This window comes from Mycteria americana (assembly GCF_035582795.1).
Source record: "Mycteria americana isolate JAX WOST 10 ecotype Jacksonville Zoo and Gardens chromosome Z unlocalized genomic scaffold, USCA_MyAme_1.0 Scaffold_30, whole genome shotgun sequence".
In the NCBI taxonomy this organism is placed as follows: Eukaryota; Metazoa; Chordata; class Aves; order Ciconiiformes; family Ciconiidae; genus Mycteria; species Mycteria americana.
In genome coordinates, this window is record NW_027445437.1 from 2,330,146 (window position 1) to 2,347,953 (window position 17,808).

At 44.4% G+C, this 17,808-nt stretch overlaps 2 protein-coding genes across 3 annotated transcripts in view; one reads left to right on the forward strand and one right to left on the reverse strand.

Moving 5' to 3' along the window:
- The window catches only part of NEDD4L (NEDD4 like E3 ubiquitin protein ligase), a 564,086-nt gene that overhangs the window by 252,193 nt on the left and 294,085 nt on the right, over positions 1-17,808 (forward strand). The window lies entirely within an intron of this gene.
- Positions 2,459-17,600, reverse strand: NARS1 (asparaginyl-tRNA synthetase 1). 2 transcript variants are annotated; one of them, XM_075489048.1, is made up of 15 exons: positions 17,443-17,600; positions 16,397-16,479; positions 16,121-16,186; positions 15,921-16,013; positions 15,392-15,481; positions 14,049-14,127; positions 12,959-13,029; positions 12,587-12,673; positions 9,353-9,574; positions 8,768-8,967; positions 8,175-8,310; positions 7,013-7,126; positions 5,299-5,430; positions 4,560-4,691; positions 2,459-3,954 (listed from the first exon to the last, which is right to left on the reverse strand). In XM_075489048.1, exons 1-15 carry the CDS (start codon positions 17,483-17,485, stop codon positions 3,823-3,825), a joined length of 1,680 nt encoding a protein of 559 aa, XP_075345163.1. In that variant the 5' UTR covers positions 17,486-17,600; the 3' UTR covers positions 2,459-3,822. The 2 variants fall into 2 exon arrangements, with proteins under 2 accessions (XP_075345163.1, XP_075345164.1); XM_075489049.1 differs by lacking the exon at positions 17,443-17,600 and adding an exon at positions 17,010-17,369.

Consider the following 17,808-nt stretch of genomic DNA (forward strand, 5'->3'; position numbering starts at 1 on the left):
CAGAGCTCGCCTGGTAACCTCCATTCCTGGTAGAAACACGAAGGAACAAATACCAGAACAGTTATCCCGCGCACAAACGTTTGATTTGCATCCTGCATCTCAGCAGCAGTTTCGGTCACTCCATGGACAGCTTATGGAAGCCGGGAAGGGCCCGGGGGTGTGAGGCACCCACCCTCGCGCCTGCAGCTCCTGCAGCGAGGGGCTTCCTCAAAGCCCGTCCCAACGCTGGGGCTTGGCACACACCACCTCTCCCCAGGCTGGGCACACCTCATGGGGCGGAGGCACCTCTCTTCTGCCCCTCACACAGCTGCCCTGCTTGCTGCGGGGCAGAGGGGGTGGCAGGCCCCCACCTGACTATTATTAAGGAGTATTATTAAGGAGGTATTATAATTGCCACCGTATTATTAAGGAGGACTTCATAATTATTAACATCGAACTTGGATGGGAAGAACCTGGGAACGCTGCTAGCCCAAAGAACACGTGAAGCAGCAAACATGATTAAACCAGCCCTGAATTAAGAACATACAATCAAAAAGCTTTACTAACAGAGAGCTTGGAACCTGGCTTTCTGGACAGCTGCCAGAAACACTCAGGATCATCACCAGGTTTAAATCACTGGAGACATAATCAAACTCAGCAAATTTTGTAAGAACTCTGTAAAAAAAGAAATGACACCATACAAAACCACAACTGATGGACACAGAAATAAAACCAAGCTACATTTATCATTTTTCAGTCTCTAGAAGTTAATTTTTTTTCCTTAATGATCAAAAACCTGAATTGAGCCTCAATGATAAATCAGGAACTACACCAGTCCCATTTAACATAGCGAAGGTTTGTTTTGAAGCAGCATTTTGACATTACCACATTCCTGTCGGCTAGGTTTCCGTGCCTGCCTAAGGAATTTCTCCTTATTACTCCACCGGTGGATTTGCACAGGCTTTTGCTTAATTCGGGGATCTTTCCCGCGCAGGTGGTTTGCCCAGCACCACCTCTGCTCCACGGGCGGATGATGGAACTGCACAGCAGTCTGGTTCGACTGACAGCATCTTTCATCCCAGTCACCTTTTAAGCTCCTTATCTGATCTGCCTCTTCCACAAGCACCTCTTAAGTCCTCAGACCTTCCTCTAGTAGCTCCCCTGATGCGGAGGCTTTTAACCTTTACAAAGCAGCTCAGCCCTGCCAGTTTTAAGGACAGAAAACTGATTGCCAACAAGTGATGTTTTTCTAGTAGTATCTTTTCCCAATCTTTCTCTTCCCTTCCCATCACTTCAGGCACTTGAAGAAAATTTCTTTTTATAAAGTCTTTATATGCTTATAAATGCCTCAATATTCTGAATTATAGAAGCCTCTTAAGCTCCCCTCCCCCCCCAAAACCCCACTAACAACAACAAAAAAATCCCACAAAAACAAAACCCCAAGGGGCAGGAGTACTACTTGGTAGCATGTTCAGCTTCTGGACTGGGGTGATTTTTCCTGCAGCTCACTGTTAGGAAGCTGTCAAGTACGTAAGTTCAGAAGTAAGAAATTGCTAGCATTTTGTTGCAGTCAAGCTTGTTAATTTTTCTCCTCTTCCTCTAGTTTATGTACTTAACACATACGCAACCATACCCCAAACCGCAGGAAATTCACAGCTGACTGTACTTTTGCAGGTATTTAAAAGAATCTTTTAAGTTCTATGTTCAGACAAAGGACAACCCATCAAAAACGGAGTAGGGCAAATGTGAGAGTGAGCTGAGGCACGTTGCTGTACAAGATTTTCTTCTATTGAGGCTACAAAAGGACTGGGAAAATAGGTGAAAAGGGTGAATTCAAAGAGAGCTGGATAAGGAAGAAAACCATCCGAGCAATGCTCATTTCTCAGAGCATCTCTCACTCCTCCTCATGCAGCCTCGACTCGCCTCCCCTGCTTCAAAGGGGCACCCCTCAGGTCACACAGCAATGCCACAGCGGTCCCCAACAAACCCCGAGACATTAAATCCAGATGTTTTAAGAGCTCTGGAAATAACCTCACTTCTTCCAACTGTATCAGTTGGCGAGGCAGATGTTAACTCTGCTTACAAACCTGGCCTCACTTTGGGCAGCCACAGCTACAAGCGGCCAGAAGTCAGGGCCTGCTCCCCTGGGAGCGGCTGCCTTGGCAACCAATTCCTCAGCACCACATTTCTCATTTATTCTCTCTAGGATGTTCCAACTCAGTGGCTGAGGTGGTCTATCCAAATTATAAAAATTCATGCCTTTAAGTTAATTAATGGGGATTTAGTTTAAAAAGAAAAAAGCTAGTTCCATTTTTTGGAATGTGTTTACTGCACTTGAAAATTTACTTTTCCTGTGCTTTTGCCCACACAGATACTGCCTATGCCAGGAGAGGCTATATTAAGCAAGTAAGCTATAAAGACAAAGTGAAAGGAAAGGAACAGACATTACAGGTCAATAACTACTGTCTTGCACGCCAACTCATGTTGCCATAATTTATTGGTTGCTGATTTAAACCAGTTTATGTAAGTAGCATGCAAGATGAAAAAAAACCAGTCACTTATGACAAAAATATGGGTATTGCACAGCTCAACAATTCTACGAATGGCAAATCCAGATCAAGCCTCACTGCAGGTAGCAAATGATACACCTACCCATTTTTTTCTCTCTAGTAAAAGGGATTTCTTTATTTATGATTAAAAAGCATACAGATGGCTCAACACATTAAATATTTAATTATTCCTATTTGATAACTTGATTATCACAGAATCTGCTCAGATGCAGTAGCACAAGAGAACACGGAGCCAGCTAGGAAACGTGGAACTGCTCTACTATGAAGACATACTTTAGCATGACATGGGAAAGCCCTGCTTGAACTACAACTCATCTAGAGAGGACAGCAACTCAGCACACAATGCTGAAATCCAATTGTATTTCAAAGTTACCAGTTCCTTTGGGTCTTCAATCGGTCATTCCTGGTTTGGAACAGATGGCAGAACCTTAATTTGGAAGGCACCACAAACATCCCAGTGCCCGCAAGTGCTCTGACAACGTGTCCCCTCCTACTGTAATTCAGCACAGGCGGGGTGCGCATGGACCCACTATAGCGCTTCATCCACAGGTATCAGGAAAAAGTAGCAAAGCGTACCTCACCATCAGCCTCATCATTTCGAACCAATAAATAATCTGGGAAAAAACAACCACCCCAAGAAACAACCCACGTCTCTTGCAGTGGAATTCTGTGCTCAATACTACATACCTTGTTACTGAATAAACTCAAACAGAACTTCCATTAAAAACAGTAGGAGCTAAAAAAGTGCAGCACTTAATATAATTATTCCCATTTTATACTTTGTTGAGCTCTTTAGATGATGTCTCTTCTTACCATTCTCAGAGGTCAGTATTTGGGAATTTAGAGAGCTTGAACTCCTGATTTCTCCAACAAGAAACCACAAGAGAAAACAGGTTAAAATTAAAGCAAATTTAAAAAACAAAAAAAAACCCCAAGAAACCCGAATGCCCAGCATATTTCCTTTTAAGTCAGAGAAATTAAAAGCAGAAGTGTATCTTGTTTTTTAAATGACAGCTTATCATGATCTTTGTTTCATGTTGACTTGAGAGCATAAACGCACCTAACAATTTTGCCTAAGGCTTCTTCCAGTTAATCAGTAGCATTTTCCTTTAAAAAAGGGTTTTATTTTCCTTTTCACACCCTAAAATTAGTATTTTTATTAGCAACAGGTTACAGTAAGTCTTGTTCTCAGACAGGTTGTAGTATAGCAGAGTGTATCGTTCTTTTCCAAGCAGCAGTTGCTCCGTTTTCTAGGAGTTTATCACAAGGATGGCTAAGGTTTGCAGCGCTGGACAAAGCGTGGATAGAGACAGACATCTCGGATGTGGTGTCTATTCAGAATCCAGGTTAGGAACCGTTCTAATCCCAAACCATATCCACCATGAGGGCATGTACCATATTTTCTCTGTGAAATTAAAACCAGAGAGTAGATATTAAACATCTTCTTGATATTTATAATTGCCATAATACCAACAGAAAAAAACCAACAAAATCCTTCCAGGATTATTTTCTGAACAATGAGGAAAATGGACTATGCTCTTTTCAGGCAAGATATTTGTGCTTAGTTATCCTGAGTTTCCTGGGGCAGTGTAAGGACTAGAAGAGGAAAAAGGAAGGTGAAAAAAGAAAGTCTTAATGATTCTTTTTTGACCGCCTCCTTTTCTCCTCCCCTTACACCAGCTAGAGCTTAGCCATTCGAGTCTGTAAAGACCAACCCAACAACAAGACCTCCACAAACACTGCAGAAGACATTACGAGGGGAATACACCTGCACAGACCAGTCTAATGAAGGTGATCTGGTAAGGGCAGCATGCAACTGCAGCAAGCAGCAGCAATTTTAACAGAATGGAAGCTGTTACCCATTGCATTTTGCCGATGGTTAAATGACTATCTACTTTGGGCCACCAAAAATATGTTTCCAATTTAGACTGCATCATTTTAAGAGCAGTTTTTTAAAAAAAAATCAACTATCATATCTGACAAGCAGCACATGTAATCTGTTTTACAAACCTGGTCCGTATACCAGTAGTACGGCGTGGGATCGATGCCTTCTCTCTTATAGCCTTCGAGTAGCTCCTCACTGTCCCAGATACGCATAGAGCCTCCAACAATTTCACCAACGTTAGGCATCAGCACATCAACCTGCAACACACAACATGAGATCAAACCATTACAATTAAACTGCTTGCAGGAAGGGGAGGAAAAATAGCCCAAACTTACAGCTGTATTTCCATAACTCATTTTACCATGTAATTTTAATTCTCCATGGCGGGAAGGAAGGCAATTCCTTCCAGACCCAATTTATAGATGGAATGAACTAACTGACTAGGTGCTCTAACTTCATCTCCAATATGCTTGGCCACACTGAACTGTAAAAAACAAACACAAACCACCACAAAACTACAAACCCAGCAGCATTCCTGGCAGCCACCACTCTTCCTGGCTGCCAGAGAGCCAGCGTTTAAACAATACAGTCTCCGAGAAGTCACAGAAGCATTGTCACTAGACTAGCACCTACCTGGGGTCAGTGAAGAGCATGCGCACTATGATCTACTGACACTATCAGCACTTCAGACTTGCTTCGTTTATTTCTATAGGATCAACAAGCCATGCCAAGAGCCACCCAAAACAAAGCCTGGTAAGAATTCCCCAAGGTTTTCCTGGAGTACTTATTCATTTTACGCTCACTCATGCTGACGTTCCCCACTCCAGTTAGAAGCCCGCAACACTCGGTAAAATACCAACTTACAGATTCAGTAAGCCGGGAATCGTCATGGCAGCGCTGCATATAGAAAGACTTTATCTCTGCAGGAAATCGGCACAACAAGATTGGCTCATTAATGGTGTCTGTCATCAGTCTCTCAGGAGCTTCAGGAATATCCTAAGGTTAAAGAAGGCTTTATTAATATTTAAAACCAAAACCACTCCAACACCTTGAGTTCCACATGTATCAGGCATGAAACAAAGACAGCTTCAGACCACACATATCCACACATTTGTCCTAATGTACCTAAATTTTTAAAACCAACTTATCTTAGAAGAAACTATATTTATATATAAGAACATATATGTTGGGGTGGGGGTGGGGGGAAATCTGTTCAATTAAAATCCAAGTCTTCCTAATGTTTCAGACAGAAAACTGAGGAAAACCTAACCTGAAATGTAGACTTTAATGCAGACTTTCCAAACATCCAGTAAACACTGAAGAGCCTACCTAATCTCCTTCCTCCCCAATACCGTTTTCCACAAACCTTAAAACTAAGAAGTTTAAGTTTTTCCTTGTTGTGTATATGGGCTATTTTTTAAAAACCTCAACTGAAGTTTTCTGACTGAAATTTGAGGAACTGTGCAACAGCTAGCAGAAGTTTCATTTTGATCAATTCAGCAGTTTATTGTCTAAAAACCGGGGAGCAGTGAAGGATGACACCACAGTTACACTGACAGAGAGGGAACATCAGTGATGATGTGATTGCGGCTTGTTAAATGAACACTCTTTGTTTAGTCAAAAAGCTCTGCCTATCCCTAAAAGGTTTCATTTGAACTTTTATTCAGCCAACGGTATCGCACTTCTTAGATTCTGAGTTACAGGCAGACAATTAGATTTTTTATTTAATAGGAAAAACCAGCCACACCTGTTACTTGTTTTAATCCAACTGCACACTGCTACAGCACTGACTGCTGTGGGAGGGGGGCAGAAAGCAGCCAGCTATAGCGTGCGCAGCAAGGGAAGTGCAAGGAACACAGGCCTTGTGCGAGGGCAGCTCACAAAGCGAATGTCAGCCTGCCATGGGGGAGAGGAGGTGAGAATCCTTATTTCGCTCTGGAACCTGAAGTTCGGTGCAGTTTGAAGGCCTCTCCCTCCCTTCATCTCTACCATCTTTGATACAGATGGGAAAAACGGTAACAGCAAAAAACCCAGCCCATCTGATTTTGAGCTGCCAAGGTTCCCTCAGAATATGCTGTGTAAGACTCCGAAGTTAACAATTGTATGATCTCCTCCTAAAACTCTCCCTTCTCTTAAATCCTTTGATGACTATGGCTACACGACCAAGTCCTCTTGAGCTCCTTCACGTAATTTTGTCTCACGTGTTGGAGTAGAGAGAGACAGGGAAGAGATGGACAGATGACAACAGATTTTGATTCAATGTTCAAAGACAGTATGTGAAACCCAACCCACACTTGCACTCCCTGATACGACATCACTACACCTCCCAGCACAGTTCAGACAAAAATCCAGGCCTCACTGAATTTTATAGCAAAACTCCCTTTAACTTAAATGGGACTAGAACTTCACTCCACATGGATATCATTCCAAACAAAACGTAACAGATTCACGCAGCAACAGTAAGCCCAATAGCATTATGGTCCAAACACACTGTTCTTCAAGGGCCTTATACACCCTTAGTGCACGGCCGTGGGGTTTTGTTTGGTTTTAATTCCTAAAGAGCCTCAGAAAGACTTACTTCCCCAAACTCATAGTAAGTGCCATCTTCCTTCTTCACATCGTGTTCCTTTAACCACTCAATGGCTTCAGTATAGTTCATTCGACGGAAAGGACGTTTAGGGGGCTTGAAGCCCTGTAAATAGGAGTAGACAAAGACAGTTGTAAGAGTACCATTTTTAAAAAAGAATACTTTTCTAGTTGATCAGCAAGTCCACTTCCAGACTTGAAGCATACACATTACTCTTTCCAGCTCATACAGCAAGAAATTATTACTTAAAAAAAAAAAGATCAAGCTCAGTACTGAAAAGCTAGAACTAAACACAACCACCTTCCAAGCCCAGTAAAGCTCCCAGACCAGATGCCGAAAAAGATGGCAAGAGAGAGAAGAGAGGAAGTATTTTCAAAGCTGTTTCCTTTTCTGTATTAATTCATTGCACATGTAAGTGTTTCAGGCTGAGCCATTAGCAGAGGTTCCATGCCCAAGGCCACAAAAGAACATTTTTGCTTCCCTGTGCACAGAACAGCTTCAGAACCCGCCTGTGTGAGGTGGGTTGTGCTCCTCCTACTTCCTACCTCCTGCCCCCTGTCTCAGCCCAAATTTAAAACTGAACCTCCTGGTGTTTATCAGGAAAAAAGGTCAAAATAACAGGCATGACTAAGTTTGTATGCGCTCCGAGAGAAAAGCTAGGGACAGAGATAAAGTTAGCAGTCTCTTAAAGCCATCTTCTTTGCAAAGGCAACAGAAGACAAAAGGTCTCTAACAAATGAAAATAGCTTTACAGAGCTCCACGTTCCAGGGTAGAAAGTAAAACACCAGTTATTTCATTGCTCCCTTGTGCTCAATCTGCAAGTACCAGCCGATCAATATTATGAGCTCTGGGATAGAGGTTTTTATTCCACTGGTACAGTACACATTGCAGTAAATCCCAGCACGCTGTTGGCTCCTGGAACTTGCTAGCAGGGAATTTCTTTCCCCACAGTCCCCTGCTTCTGGAATAGTCATTACCAGCCTTGCATTTTCATCCTTTTGACGTTACTTAATACTTTTTCTTATTATTAATAATAGGAAGCAAGCAGAGCTCACTGCCATGCCCTGCCTTCCCCAGATGAACATGCTGATCAGGAAAGGCTAAAGGTTGTATTTTCTTGGCTATTCGTGACTGTTCCACATTGCTGCCTACCGGGTTTAGGTCATACAGTAAGCTTGATGCAGGTGACTTCAAGACTCTGTCCACTACATCACAAACCAAGCTCTCCAGACGGTCCAATAAGTCCTCAAAACTTATAAAAGGACATTCAGCTTCAATGTGAGTGTATCTGAAACACAAAGTCATGCCATTACAAAACCACACGAGCCACAAATCTTTAGCTACGACAAAAAAATTCTCATGAGAAGAAAAAACACAACCCAAGAACACACACTTTCGTCCCTGTTTTCATTTATCCCACTTCTACACTGTAAAGGAAATAAAGCCACAAAAAAAAAAAAAAAAGGAAGACAACAGTATGAACCGTATTTTCTAAAAAGACAAAGCTTCCTAAAAATGTATCAGCTGTTTCACCCAGATCTTCCTTCACTAAATGTCAATGTATTGTGACCAGCTGGACATTCACCAAGACAACGTATTACGCCCAAATACACTTTTGATCAGTCCTTCCACATCAGTATTATGCTGTCTGCTCACTGTACATTATGTCACCCAACTGCCTGCTACTCCCCTGCTTTATAAATTCACTTATACATAAATAACAAAGACGAATACTCTCTCCATACTCTGCCAAATGTCTGCGGGTCCTGGATTGCTCAGCTCTGTATGACTGAGCAACACAGAAAACATCTCCTAATGCTGGAATGCAGGTCTCCAGGTAGAGCTGGGACGATTGTGTTAGGTACGCCTCTTCACCGAAATAATCCAGTTTGAACAGGGTTGAGCCTCCTTCCACCTGTGTCTGGACTAAAGTTGGTGGTGTGACCTGTTAAAGAACAAGACTGTCATTACTCGAGTGAAGAATTAAGGACAACGATGACAACAGAGAAGAGCAGTGATGTAAGGCACACTCTTTCAGAACACCATCTGCAAAGCTTTTGTATGCATGCATGCAAGTACTTCAGTCTGATATCCTTCAGCACCCTAAAAAGAGGTACGCAGGCCGTTTGCGAGTCACCCTGTAACACTTGTCTACACACCTTTGAGATCTATGTCGATGAAAGTGATCAGATAATGATTTCCTAATAGACAGCTTTTCTTTTGCCCCTTCCAGGTCAATTAGAAAGTCTACACAGTTTTTCCAGGAAAAAGATAGCTTTGAAGTCAGGACATTAAAGCAGTCATTTGCTGACAAAGGAAAATATACTTACTTCATAATATCCATTGGCAAAGAAATGATCCCTGAAGGCCTGTACTACCATGGAGCGCACCTTGAAGATTTTGGACATATTCTCGCCTCGAATCATCATATGCCTGTTGTTAAGTTGCACATCAACCTCCGAATCCTCGTTGAGCAGATTGTCAGCCCCTCCTGCTGGGGCCAGGCCAATAAGCTCCCAGTAATCACAGTTCAGCTCGTGGCCTCCTGGAGCCTATCAATTTGAAGAGAAACAAAAGTTTCACAAGTCCACTTTTTGCCCCTTGGATGTCACCATCTGGCATCATGACAGAGATGTTAATCCAGTTTAAACAAAAGATGCTGCAATCCTAATTGCAGTATTTTCAAAGGGACTGCTTTGTAACTCAGTCATACCACGCTTGGAAACGCCATTTGTAACCCACCGTGAGTCTCTCAGACTCAACATGAATGGGATTGACTACTACAGGCAGACAGTTAGAAGCTTCCAGATACATTCAGTTTAAGTAAAATATATCACAGACAGCTGTGTTTATTCAGCTGGAAGAACAGAAAGCTAAGCAGGGGGAAACTACTTAGTACCTTCAACTATTTAATGGGTAGTTATAGAGAAGATGGAGCCAGACTCTCTTGAATGTGTCCAGTAAAAGGACAAATGTCTCAAGTTGCAGCAAGGGAGAATTCAATTGGCTATAAAGAAAAAAAGTCTTCATAGGGTGGTGAAATGCTCAAGCATAGACCAAGCCAGAGTGCAGTCTCCGTCCTTGGAGACATTCAGAAACACATTTGGACAAGACCCTTGGCAGCCTGACCTCACATTAGATCTTCTTTAAGAAGAGGGTGGACCAGAAAACCTTCAGAGGTTCCTCCCAACCAAAACCATTCTGTGGTAGCTTACACTGCGTACTAGTTTTGGCTGGGATAGAGTTAATTTTCTTCACAGTAGCTTGTATGGTGCTACAACACAACACACTGGTGCAAAGAACCTTCCCGTATGCCTTAAGAACACTACACACACACGCAGAGTGAAGAGTCCTCCCATCTATTAGAAGAAAACACAGACCCAAGACTGCAGTACGACATTCAAGGCATTTTGTTCTTTGTACTATTTGAGCCACGTTCTCCGACTGGATGGCAAACTTCGAAAAAGTTGAACAAAGCTGCTTAGATCATGACAGAGGAAGAACTAGCTCACTACGGGTACTTTTGAGTTTGTCTGTCAGAGACACCTGAGCAATCTTTCTGCACTAGGCAGCGCCTCACCACAATGTGAAAATAGCAAGTTTCGTGCTGGCTCACCTCCCCTGTCCCTTTGCTGCCATATGGCAAGCAGAGGTCCCCGCGCCAGGGCTCAGCCCTGTCCGGCTGCCCGGCCTACAGAACAGACCTCTTTCTGGTCTCACCAGCTCCCCCGTGTGGGTCACAGTAGGCTCCTGTCCCCTAAAATGGTATTTTTTTCATTCACAGTATTTTCAGGGTACAAATGCACATTTTCAAAGTCTAATCAACAGATTTTTCCAAAGCTGGCGGTTTTGTTCACTAGAAGCATTGTATCATTGTGATGAGACATGAAAACATGGAAGCGTTTTCAATGTCCGAAACATTAGGAGCAGTAACATACGAGTTACTTATGATTACCAAACTGCATAAAGTTCTTTCTTTTTAGAAGTCCCAGTAGCATAAGTTACGAAGGAAGAAAGGAAATCTTGCTAACTTCTGATCGGCAAACACAACAGGGAGTGCACTGACATTTAACTGAGCTTGGCTCTCTAACATTAGGTCGATCTCTTGGGGATAGGACCCGAGTGGCAGGGACAACTAGAACAATTAAGCCTATCTAAATTTCATTTGCAAAACATGCCAGTAATGGCCAACCTTATGTGGCTTACAGGAAAATTGAATTATCTACAAAGGACCACAAAAGGTTAACACTTTGACCTTATTTTACACGCTACAGGCAGCCACAGCGAGGGACTACTTTGTTCAAATATTGTCTAATAAGTCTTGGAAACATTGTTTGAAGCAATATAACGCTCCACAGTGTGATTCCCCCCCGCCCCGCCCCTGACATGTTTCTTCTCCCTGTTATCTTACTAGAGCGAGTACACTTACTCAAGAGACCAGGCAGGAGAATATAGATTGCCAATCCACACAAAAGAACAACTCGCACTGCGAGAGTGGATGACAGCTTTGAATATATATCTAAAGGAAGAGGTAAGCTTACAGACTAGCAACATTAAACATACATCTGTCCTCTAAATCTCAACATTACTGCTTTGCTTTTTCCTTCAGAAAAAAAAAAAAGGACGTTACTATGAGCAGCTATCAAGAGCTCATGTCTTAAAAGGATGACTTAATATTTAATAGAACAAACGTGGCCTGAGCTGCCTTGCAGTTTCTGCACCACAAGTTAAGTTTTGCAACACAGACACAACTTACTTCTGTCTGTCAGTCACCTCTTAATAACCAAGACAGAAGTCTTACTGTAATTTTCAATAAATATCCTGATATAGGCCTGCGCGTCCTGATGAGTGCATTGAGTTGCTGTCACAGTTAATGGTTCCTAAAAGCTTCTCTCCCGCCTTCAGTTTGAATCCTTTTTATGGCCATCCTTCACGCATAGCTGCTTAACATGGCTTTAGCCCTAACTCCAGATTCAAACAATTTTCCAAACAGTAACAGTTTGTAGATCTAGGCTGGAATGACAAAGGCACAAGGCATAAGCAGCATCATATTTTGAGACCTAAAATCACACCTGCCCACTCTTTAGTCTGAGGCCACCATTATGAACAAAGTTTTACAAAACAAGTTGTAGTAAACTTGTTCATACACCCACCAAGTGTTGGAGGACAAATACAACACGAAGAGCCTACAAACCCATCTCAGTAAAAGAAGAGAGCTAATCCCAAATTCTTAGCCCCACAAAATAAAAACTGAATAAACCTCGTTAGGGGAAATAAAGGTATGTTGTTTATTTAACGTAATTTCCCACTGTTATATTCTAGGAAATACCTATGGCACATATGAGTGGAAAATTGCTTCAGGCAAGAGCAGAACAGTCACATAGTTCACCTGTCACACACTGAACTGTGGGTGACAGCAGCAGCTATGGGAGGTTTGTTCTTTTCTCTAAACCAAAGTCCCACCGAAATCATCTAGTAATTCTTTCCACCTCTGCTTCTCTTTCCATCAGGAAAACGATAAACTGTTAAAGAGGAGGAGAACCCAAACACACTAACTCCCGTACCTGCTTGCCTTCAGGAACAAGGTTCAGCATACCATACACTGCAACGCTGCTCTCCGTAGAGAGAATTAGCCCGTTGTAACACTGACACTACAGAAAGAAAAAGAGACAGAGGCATAGTTAAGGCAATTTTTTTATTTTTAGTTTTCCTGCAACATCTATTGGAGTCACAGACAAGATTAACTCATAGTCACTTCTAAAGAGCTCTCATATTGACAAAAAAACCTCTAGTGGTAGGAGATACAATTTAACAATAATACAACTTAATCAGTAGGTTTAGGACAACTTCTAATCATCTATATAAAAGAAAGATGGATGAGGTATGAACACTTCACTTATTTAACGACAGAACAGAATTAAATCATCACAGCTTACCAGTTCATCTGAAAGGACACACTGAAGAAAACCTGTGCCATCTCGCAAAACAATGAACATCAAATTTTTTCCTAGTTAAAAAGAAAAGAAAAAGAACCAGTGAGCCTCAGCTTTATTCACCGATCCATTTGAACAGACCCACTCCCAAGACACATCAATCACTGATGTGCAGATTGTTACAGAAGGACTGTGACCACATTCATCCGTTTTAAAAAACAAAGATGCCCCAGGTAAGCACTGAAGCATTAGCACAGTTACAGAAGCCTGTCACAGAGCTGTATTTTATATAACAAGTTAAAATAAGTTTCAAGAGACATGAAGAGCAAAGCCTGCTCCAACCTCAAGAGGGTTGGGATTGCACCGCCATGCCGTGACTTCAAACATCCCTCTGGTCCTGAGGGACTACAAGTCTGCTTGCAGAAACGCTGACTGCACAGGCCCAAGGTACACCTAACACGGATCAAGCGATGTCCCCCTGGTCACCCACCTCTCCACAAAAGCATCTAATTACAAAAATAATTTGCTAGAAACTGCTTATGATATCCAGATCCACAACCACTTAGTCAAATCCTTCAGTAATAATTTGAACGAATACCTGTGGAGTCAGAACCACCTCTGCCGCGCGCTTCCATGCCCCAACCCATGCCACCTTGCTAACCAGAACAGCAATCATTTTGACAGCAAGTATTACTTGCTAAACTTCTTTTAAAAGAAGTTATGCTACTTTATATAACTTTAAAATTCCCATTTGCTGATTTCACTATGAGCACATGCTAGCTACCTCCTCAGTTTGCAGGATTAGTTTAAAACACAAAACAAGTCTTTTGAAGAAATTCTGTGCAGGACTGGCCTCCAAACTGAAAATCCCACAAGACTTCAACTAAGAAACGTCTATATGCTCATACATCACACAGAATTTTCAGTGTTGTAGTGACCACTGTGATAAACCAAAGAGGACATCTAGCTGATGGTTTAAAAATTTAAGAATAGGCGCTGTCCGATTCATTGCAAGTGTCCCAATTTTGAAGGCTACTAAATTTGTTCCATCTCTCTGCACGGGTTCAATAACTTCTAAATGCTTGTGGTTTACCTTGCCTCCGTAACCTGTGAATCCAGCCAAAAATCTTCACTCTCTGGCCTCTGTAAGCCTCCAGAGCACCAATCTTTACCTGTGAAGCAGGGAATAAAAGCAATCAAACAGAGAAATAATTCACCATTTAGATGGCGTTTTCCACGTGATTACTTAGAATACAAGTGTATATGACACCTCCCTCCCCAAAACGGCTCCTCCCAGCAGCACCTGAAGTGAAGTTCCAGCCAGGGTATAAGCACAGCTGTCGATACCAAACAGCTGTTTAGTAAGGAAAGAGTATTTTAGCCAGAACAGGCAGCGCATTCGGACAGCATTTCCAGACTTCATATTGAGTCCTTTCTATTTAGCAGGCTTGCTTTGCCGTGTAGAAACTAAGGACTGTAAAAGCTCTTAAAGAAGCTCACTTTGCATTTGACCAAAAGAAGTGAGAACATATAACAGCTCACACCTTAAGCCTAGAGTACTTGAGTACCACGGGAAATCCAAGGTGCATTAAATCCCCAAAAGGCTTGGAAAGGATGCCGTTTTCTGGCACTCTGGATTCATTTCTAAAGCCATTCGATAGATGAGCTCAGCTAGCAAAGAAGCAGAGGACCTGGATCTGACATCGGTACATCTAGACACGTAGCTGAGGTACTGACACTGCCGCAGTCGGAACAATTAACCCAGCAGGCACCTTCAAAATGGATCACGCCTCAGGCAGTTAAGGACTGCCACAGTGCACCAGTGTGGGAGAGACTGCCGTTTCAGCACAGCTGGGCCCAGCTGCCCCTTTCCCAAAGAGCAGCCACCAGAGTGCAGGGCTCCAATCAAAACCATCTTCCACACGTGTACATAGAAACCCCTTCTACACAGGGTGTATACAAAACCTATCACAGCAGCATACGTGGTATCTGCTCACTAAACTAAGGACTGCACCAAATCACCAAATCCAGCAGGACTCTACATAAAGCCAAATAAGAGCATGTCTCAATAACTTAAATTACGTCCTCTAACCAGAACTGTTTCTTCACTCTCCACCACTATAATAATGAAACAAAGCAAAACTAATGAACTTTTTCAAACAGAAATATGATCTCTACCGGTAGACAAACACAGACACAGAGAAGTCTGATATGTGAACTAAGAAAGTTCAGATACCCATCAAGTGTATAAGAAAGACCAAAGTCCATATGCTAGAGGACACAGATAACCAGAAAAACAAAGTTACATTTATGGACAGCAAAAAGACAGTGGCCTTCAACAGCTGCCAGAGCCACAAAGCAGAGACAGACTCAATCTTTGTGCAGACAAGACGCTATAGCACAGGCCACATATCAAGCATGCTGGATCTTACTCACACATTTTGGCTCTGGAAGACTAGGGTCATTCTTGATAATAACCTTCTTAGCTTCCTCCAGGTTCTTCTCTCTCCTCAAGAGATCTTCTGCCTGGTTTAAAAAAGAAAAAAAAAAGTATTAAATAGCTGTAACCAGGCTTTGTAAGATTCCCACTCTACAATTACTGGAGACTATAATGTACACTTACAGACACAGATATCGTAAAAAGCCTTGATGTTGCCCTGCTGAGGCCTGAACCTGCCCTAATTCAAGACCAGGATGAGAAACAATGCACAGATGCATTTCACATTTTTTCCAGAAAGTCTAAAGGCAATAGATTGTGATTACTCGAACTTCACGAGTTTCAGCCACAGGCTTGTCCTAATCTATACAAAGGCAAGTTGTAAATAACGCATGTGTAAAACGACGACACAGATGAAGAACAAACAGAAGCTTTTTTGGAGGGGTGGGAATGACAACAAAGCTGTTTAATGTTTTTGGAAAAGAAAGGTGGTATGCTTCCTCCAACTTGGTATCGTCTGCAACCTACCTCCTTCTTCTCCTTCGCTTCATTCTTCATTTGTTCCCTGTGCCACAGTTTTTTGACATTTTTCATCTGTGACTTTGAAATAATGGCCCATCTCTAAATCAATCCAAGGAGAGAGCAGAAGATAAAAGATTACATTTGTGTCCCTTTACACAAAGGGGCATTAAAATAACTTCTACTAGGAAGCTCTAAAGCCACAGCACCTCGTTTTCTTTTTGCGAATCCACATAAATAGTAGGAAACGGTTCCTTTCCTGCTGTCATCAAAGCCTAAAAGGGGGAGAAAAAACCAGAATCAACAGCGCTTCAAGTGAACTAAAGTCATCCTTGAAGAGACTGAGCACACATCCTACTTCTGACCCGTCTGGTCAGAGCTGCAAAAACCGGTATAAAATTTACATTTAGAAATACGAGGCCAATCGCTTGACCTAAAGCACAGTTCACACTCTTCAAAACAAACAGCGGGTGTTTTCCAGTTACCTTTAAAACAGTCTTGAATGGTTTCTTTTGCGTCCCATCACCAGTGGAATCACTGCCCTCTCGTTCAGAAACATACAGCTCTTCTGAAATACATCACAAATACGGGCAGTTACTCAAAACACCCCCCATCAGCTACGGACACGGTCAGGAAGAAACTGGACACACACAAGGATATAACATCTCCGTGGTTACCAGCAGCGATGAACCGTCAAAAACAACCAGCTGGTCAGACAGGGTAAGAATTACTTCCTATTTTCCATTCTAAAAATCAATCCATCAGTCACTGCGTTATGCAGTGGGAGTCTTAAGGACTCCCAAGGTACCGAACTCCTGTCAGTCGCTGGCTGCGCCTCAGGAGCCAAAAAGGAAGCAGCCTTTTACAGAGATAACTTTTTCTAGGCAGGCAGGGAGCCAGTGAGTTGAGAGCAGTCAGAGAGCTCAGCTCGGCGCTCGGCTCGCCCATAGCCAAGGCACGGATCACAAGTCAGAAGCGCAGAACTCGCTTCCTCCTTGGGCCAGAGCCGGGCCAGAAGCCCGCGCCCGGGCACACGAGCCCTGTGCTCCGGAGCCCTCCAGGCGCCCCCTGCCCGGGCGCCCCCGGCCCGCTGCCTGCCTGCTAAAACGCGAACCCCTTCGCTCCCGCGGACGCGTTTCGGCTCAGCTTCCAGGGGCGGGAGCGGGTGAAGCCGTGTGCGGCCACCGCAGAGCCCTGCCCCCGCCAGCGTTCCCGCTCCAGCCGCCCCTCCGCTGCGCCGAGCCGAGCCGAGCCATCTCCCGGCCCTACAGCCGCTCCCAGGGCTTCCTTCCCTCCCACCCTCAAGCCGGAGCCCCCGGGACGAGCACACTCCCCTCCGGCCGCCAGCCAGAGCGACAGGGACAGGGACGGGGACCGGCAGCCGCCCGCCGCTGCCGCCATCTTCTGCCTGCGGGGCGGGACGCGGGGCGCGGGCCGGGCCCGGCCCAACCGAACCGCACCGGCGGGCGCTGCCCCGCCGGGGCACGGCCGAGGCCGGACGCCGCAGAGGCCGCCCGCCACCGGGCCTCACCCAGGACGAGCGCCGCCGTCCTCCCCAGCACCTCTCCCGCCATGGCCGCAGCCGGCACTGCCGCAGCCCGGCGCCGGAAGCGGCGTCACCGCGCTTCCACCGCCCTCAGCCAACCCGCCGCCGCCTTGCATCAGCCGCCCGGCCCCGCCCGGCCCGCAGGCGGGGCCCGAAGGCGTGAAGGGCCCCCGCCCCCGCGCGCGGTCGTGACGGAGGGCGCCTACGCGTCACAGGGCGCGGCGATTGCGCAATGCGGGCGCGGAGGCAGCGCGACGGGGAAGGCGGCCCCCGCCCCGCCCCGTTCCGCCGCTAACGGGATGGCGGCGCCGGGGCCGCCCCGCCGGCCGTCCTCTGGCACGGCGCGGGCCG

Bases quoted from the DNA above. Each gene is read 5' to 3' on its own strand.
- NARS1 (XM_075489048.1), bottom strand. From the start codon at position 17,485: ATGGCGGGAGAGGTGCTGGGGAGGACGGCGGCGCTCGTCCTGG. The intron at 16,480-17,442 runs GTGAGGCCCGGT...GATGTATTTCAG, and splicing joins GACGGCGGCGCTCGTCCTGG to AAGAGCTGTATGTTTCTGAA. The intron at 8,311-8,767 runs GTATGGAGAGAG...TTTGTGTTTCAG, and splicing joins ACCCGCAGACATTTGGCAGA to ATACACTCACATTGAAGCTG.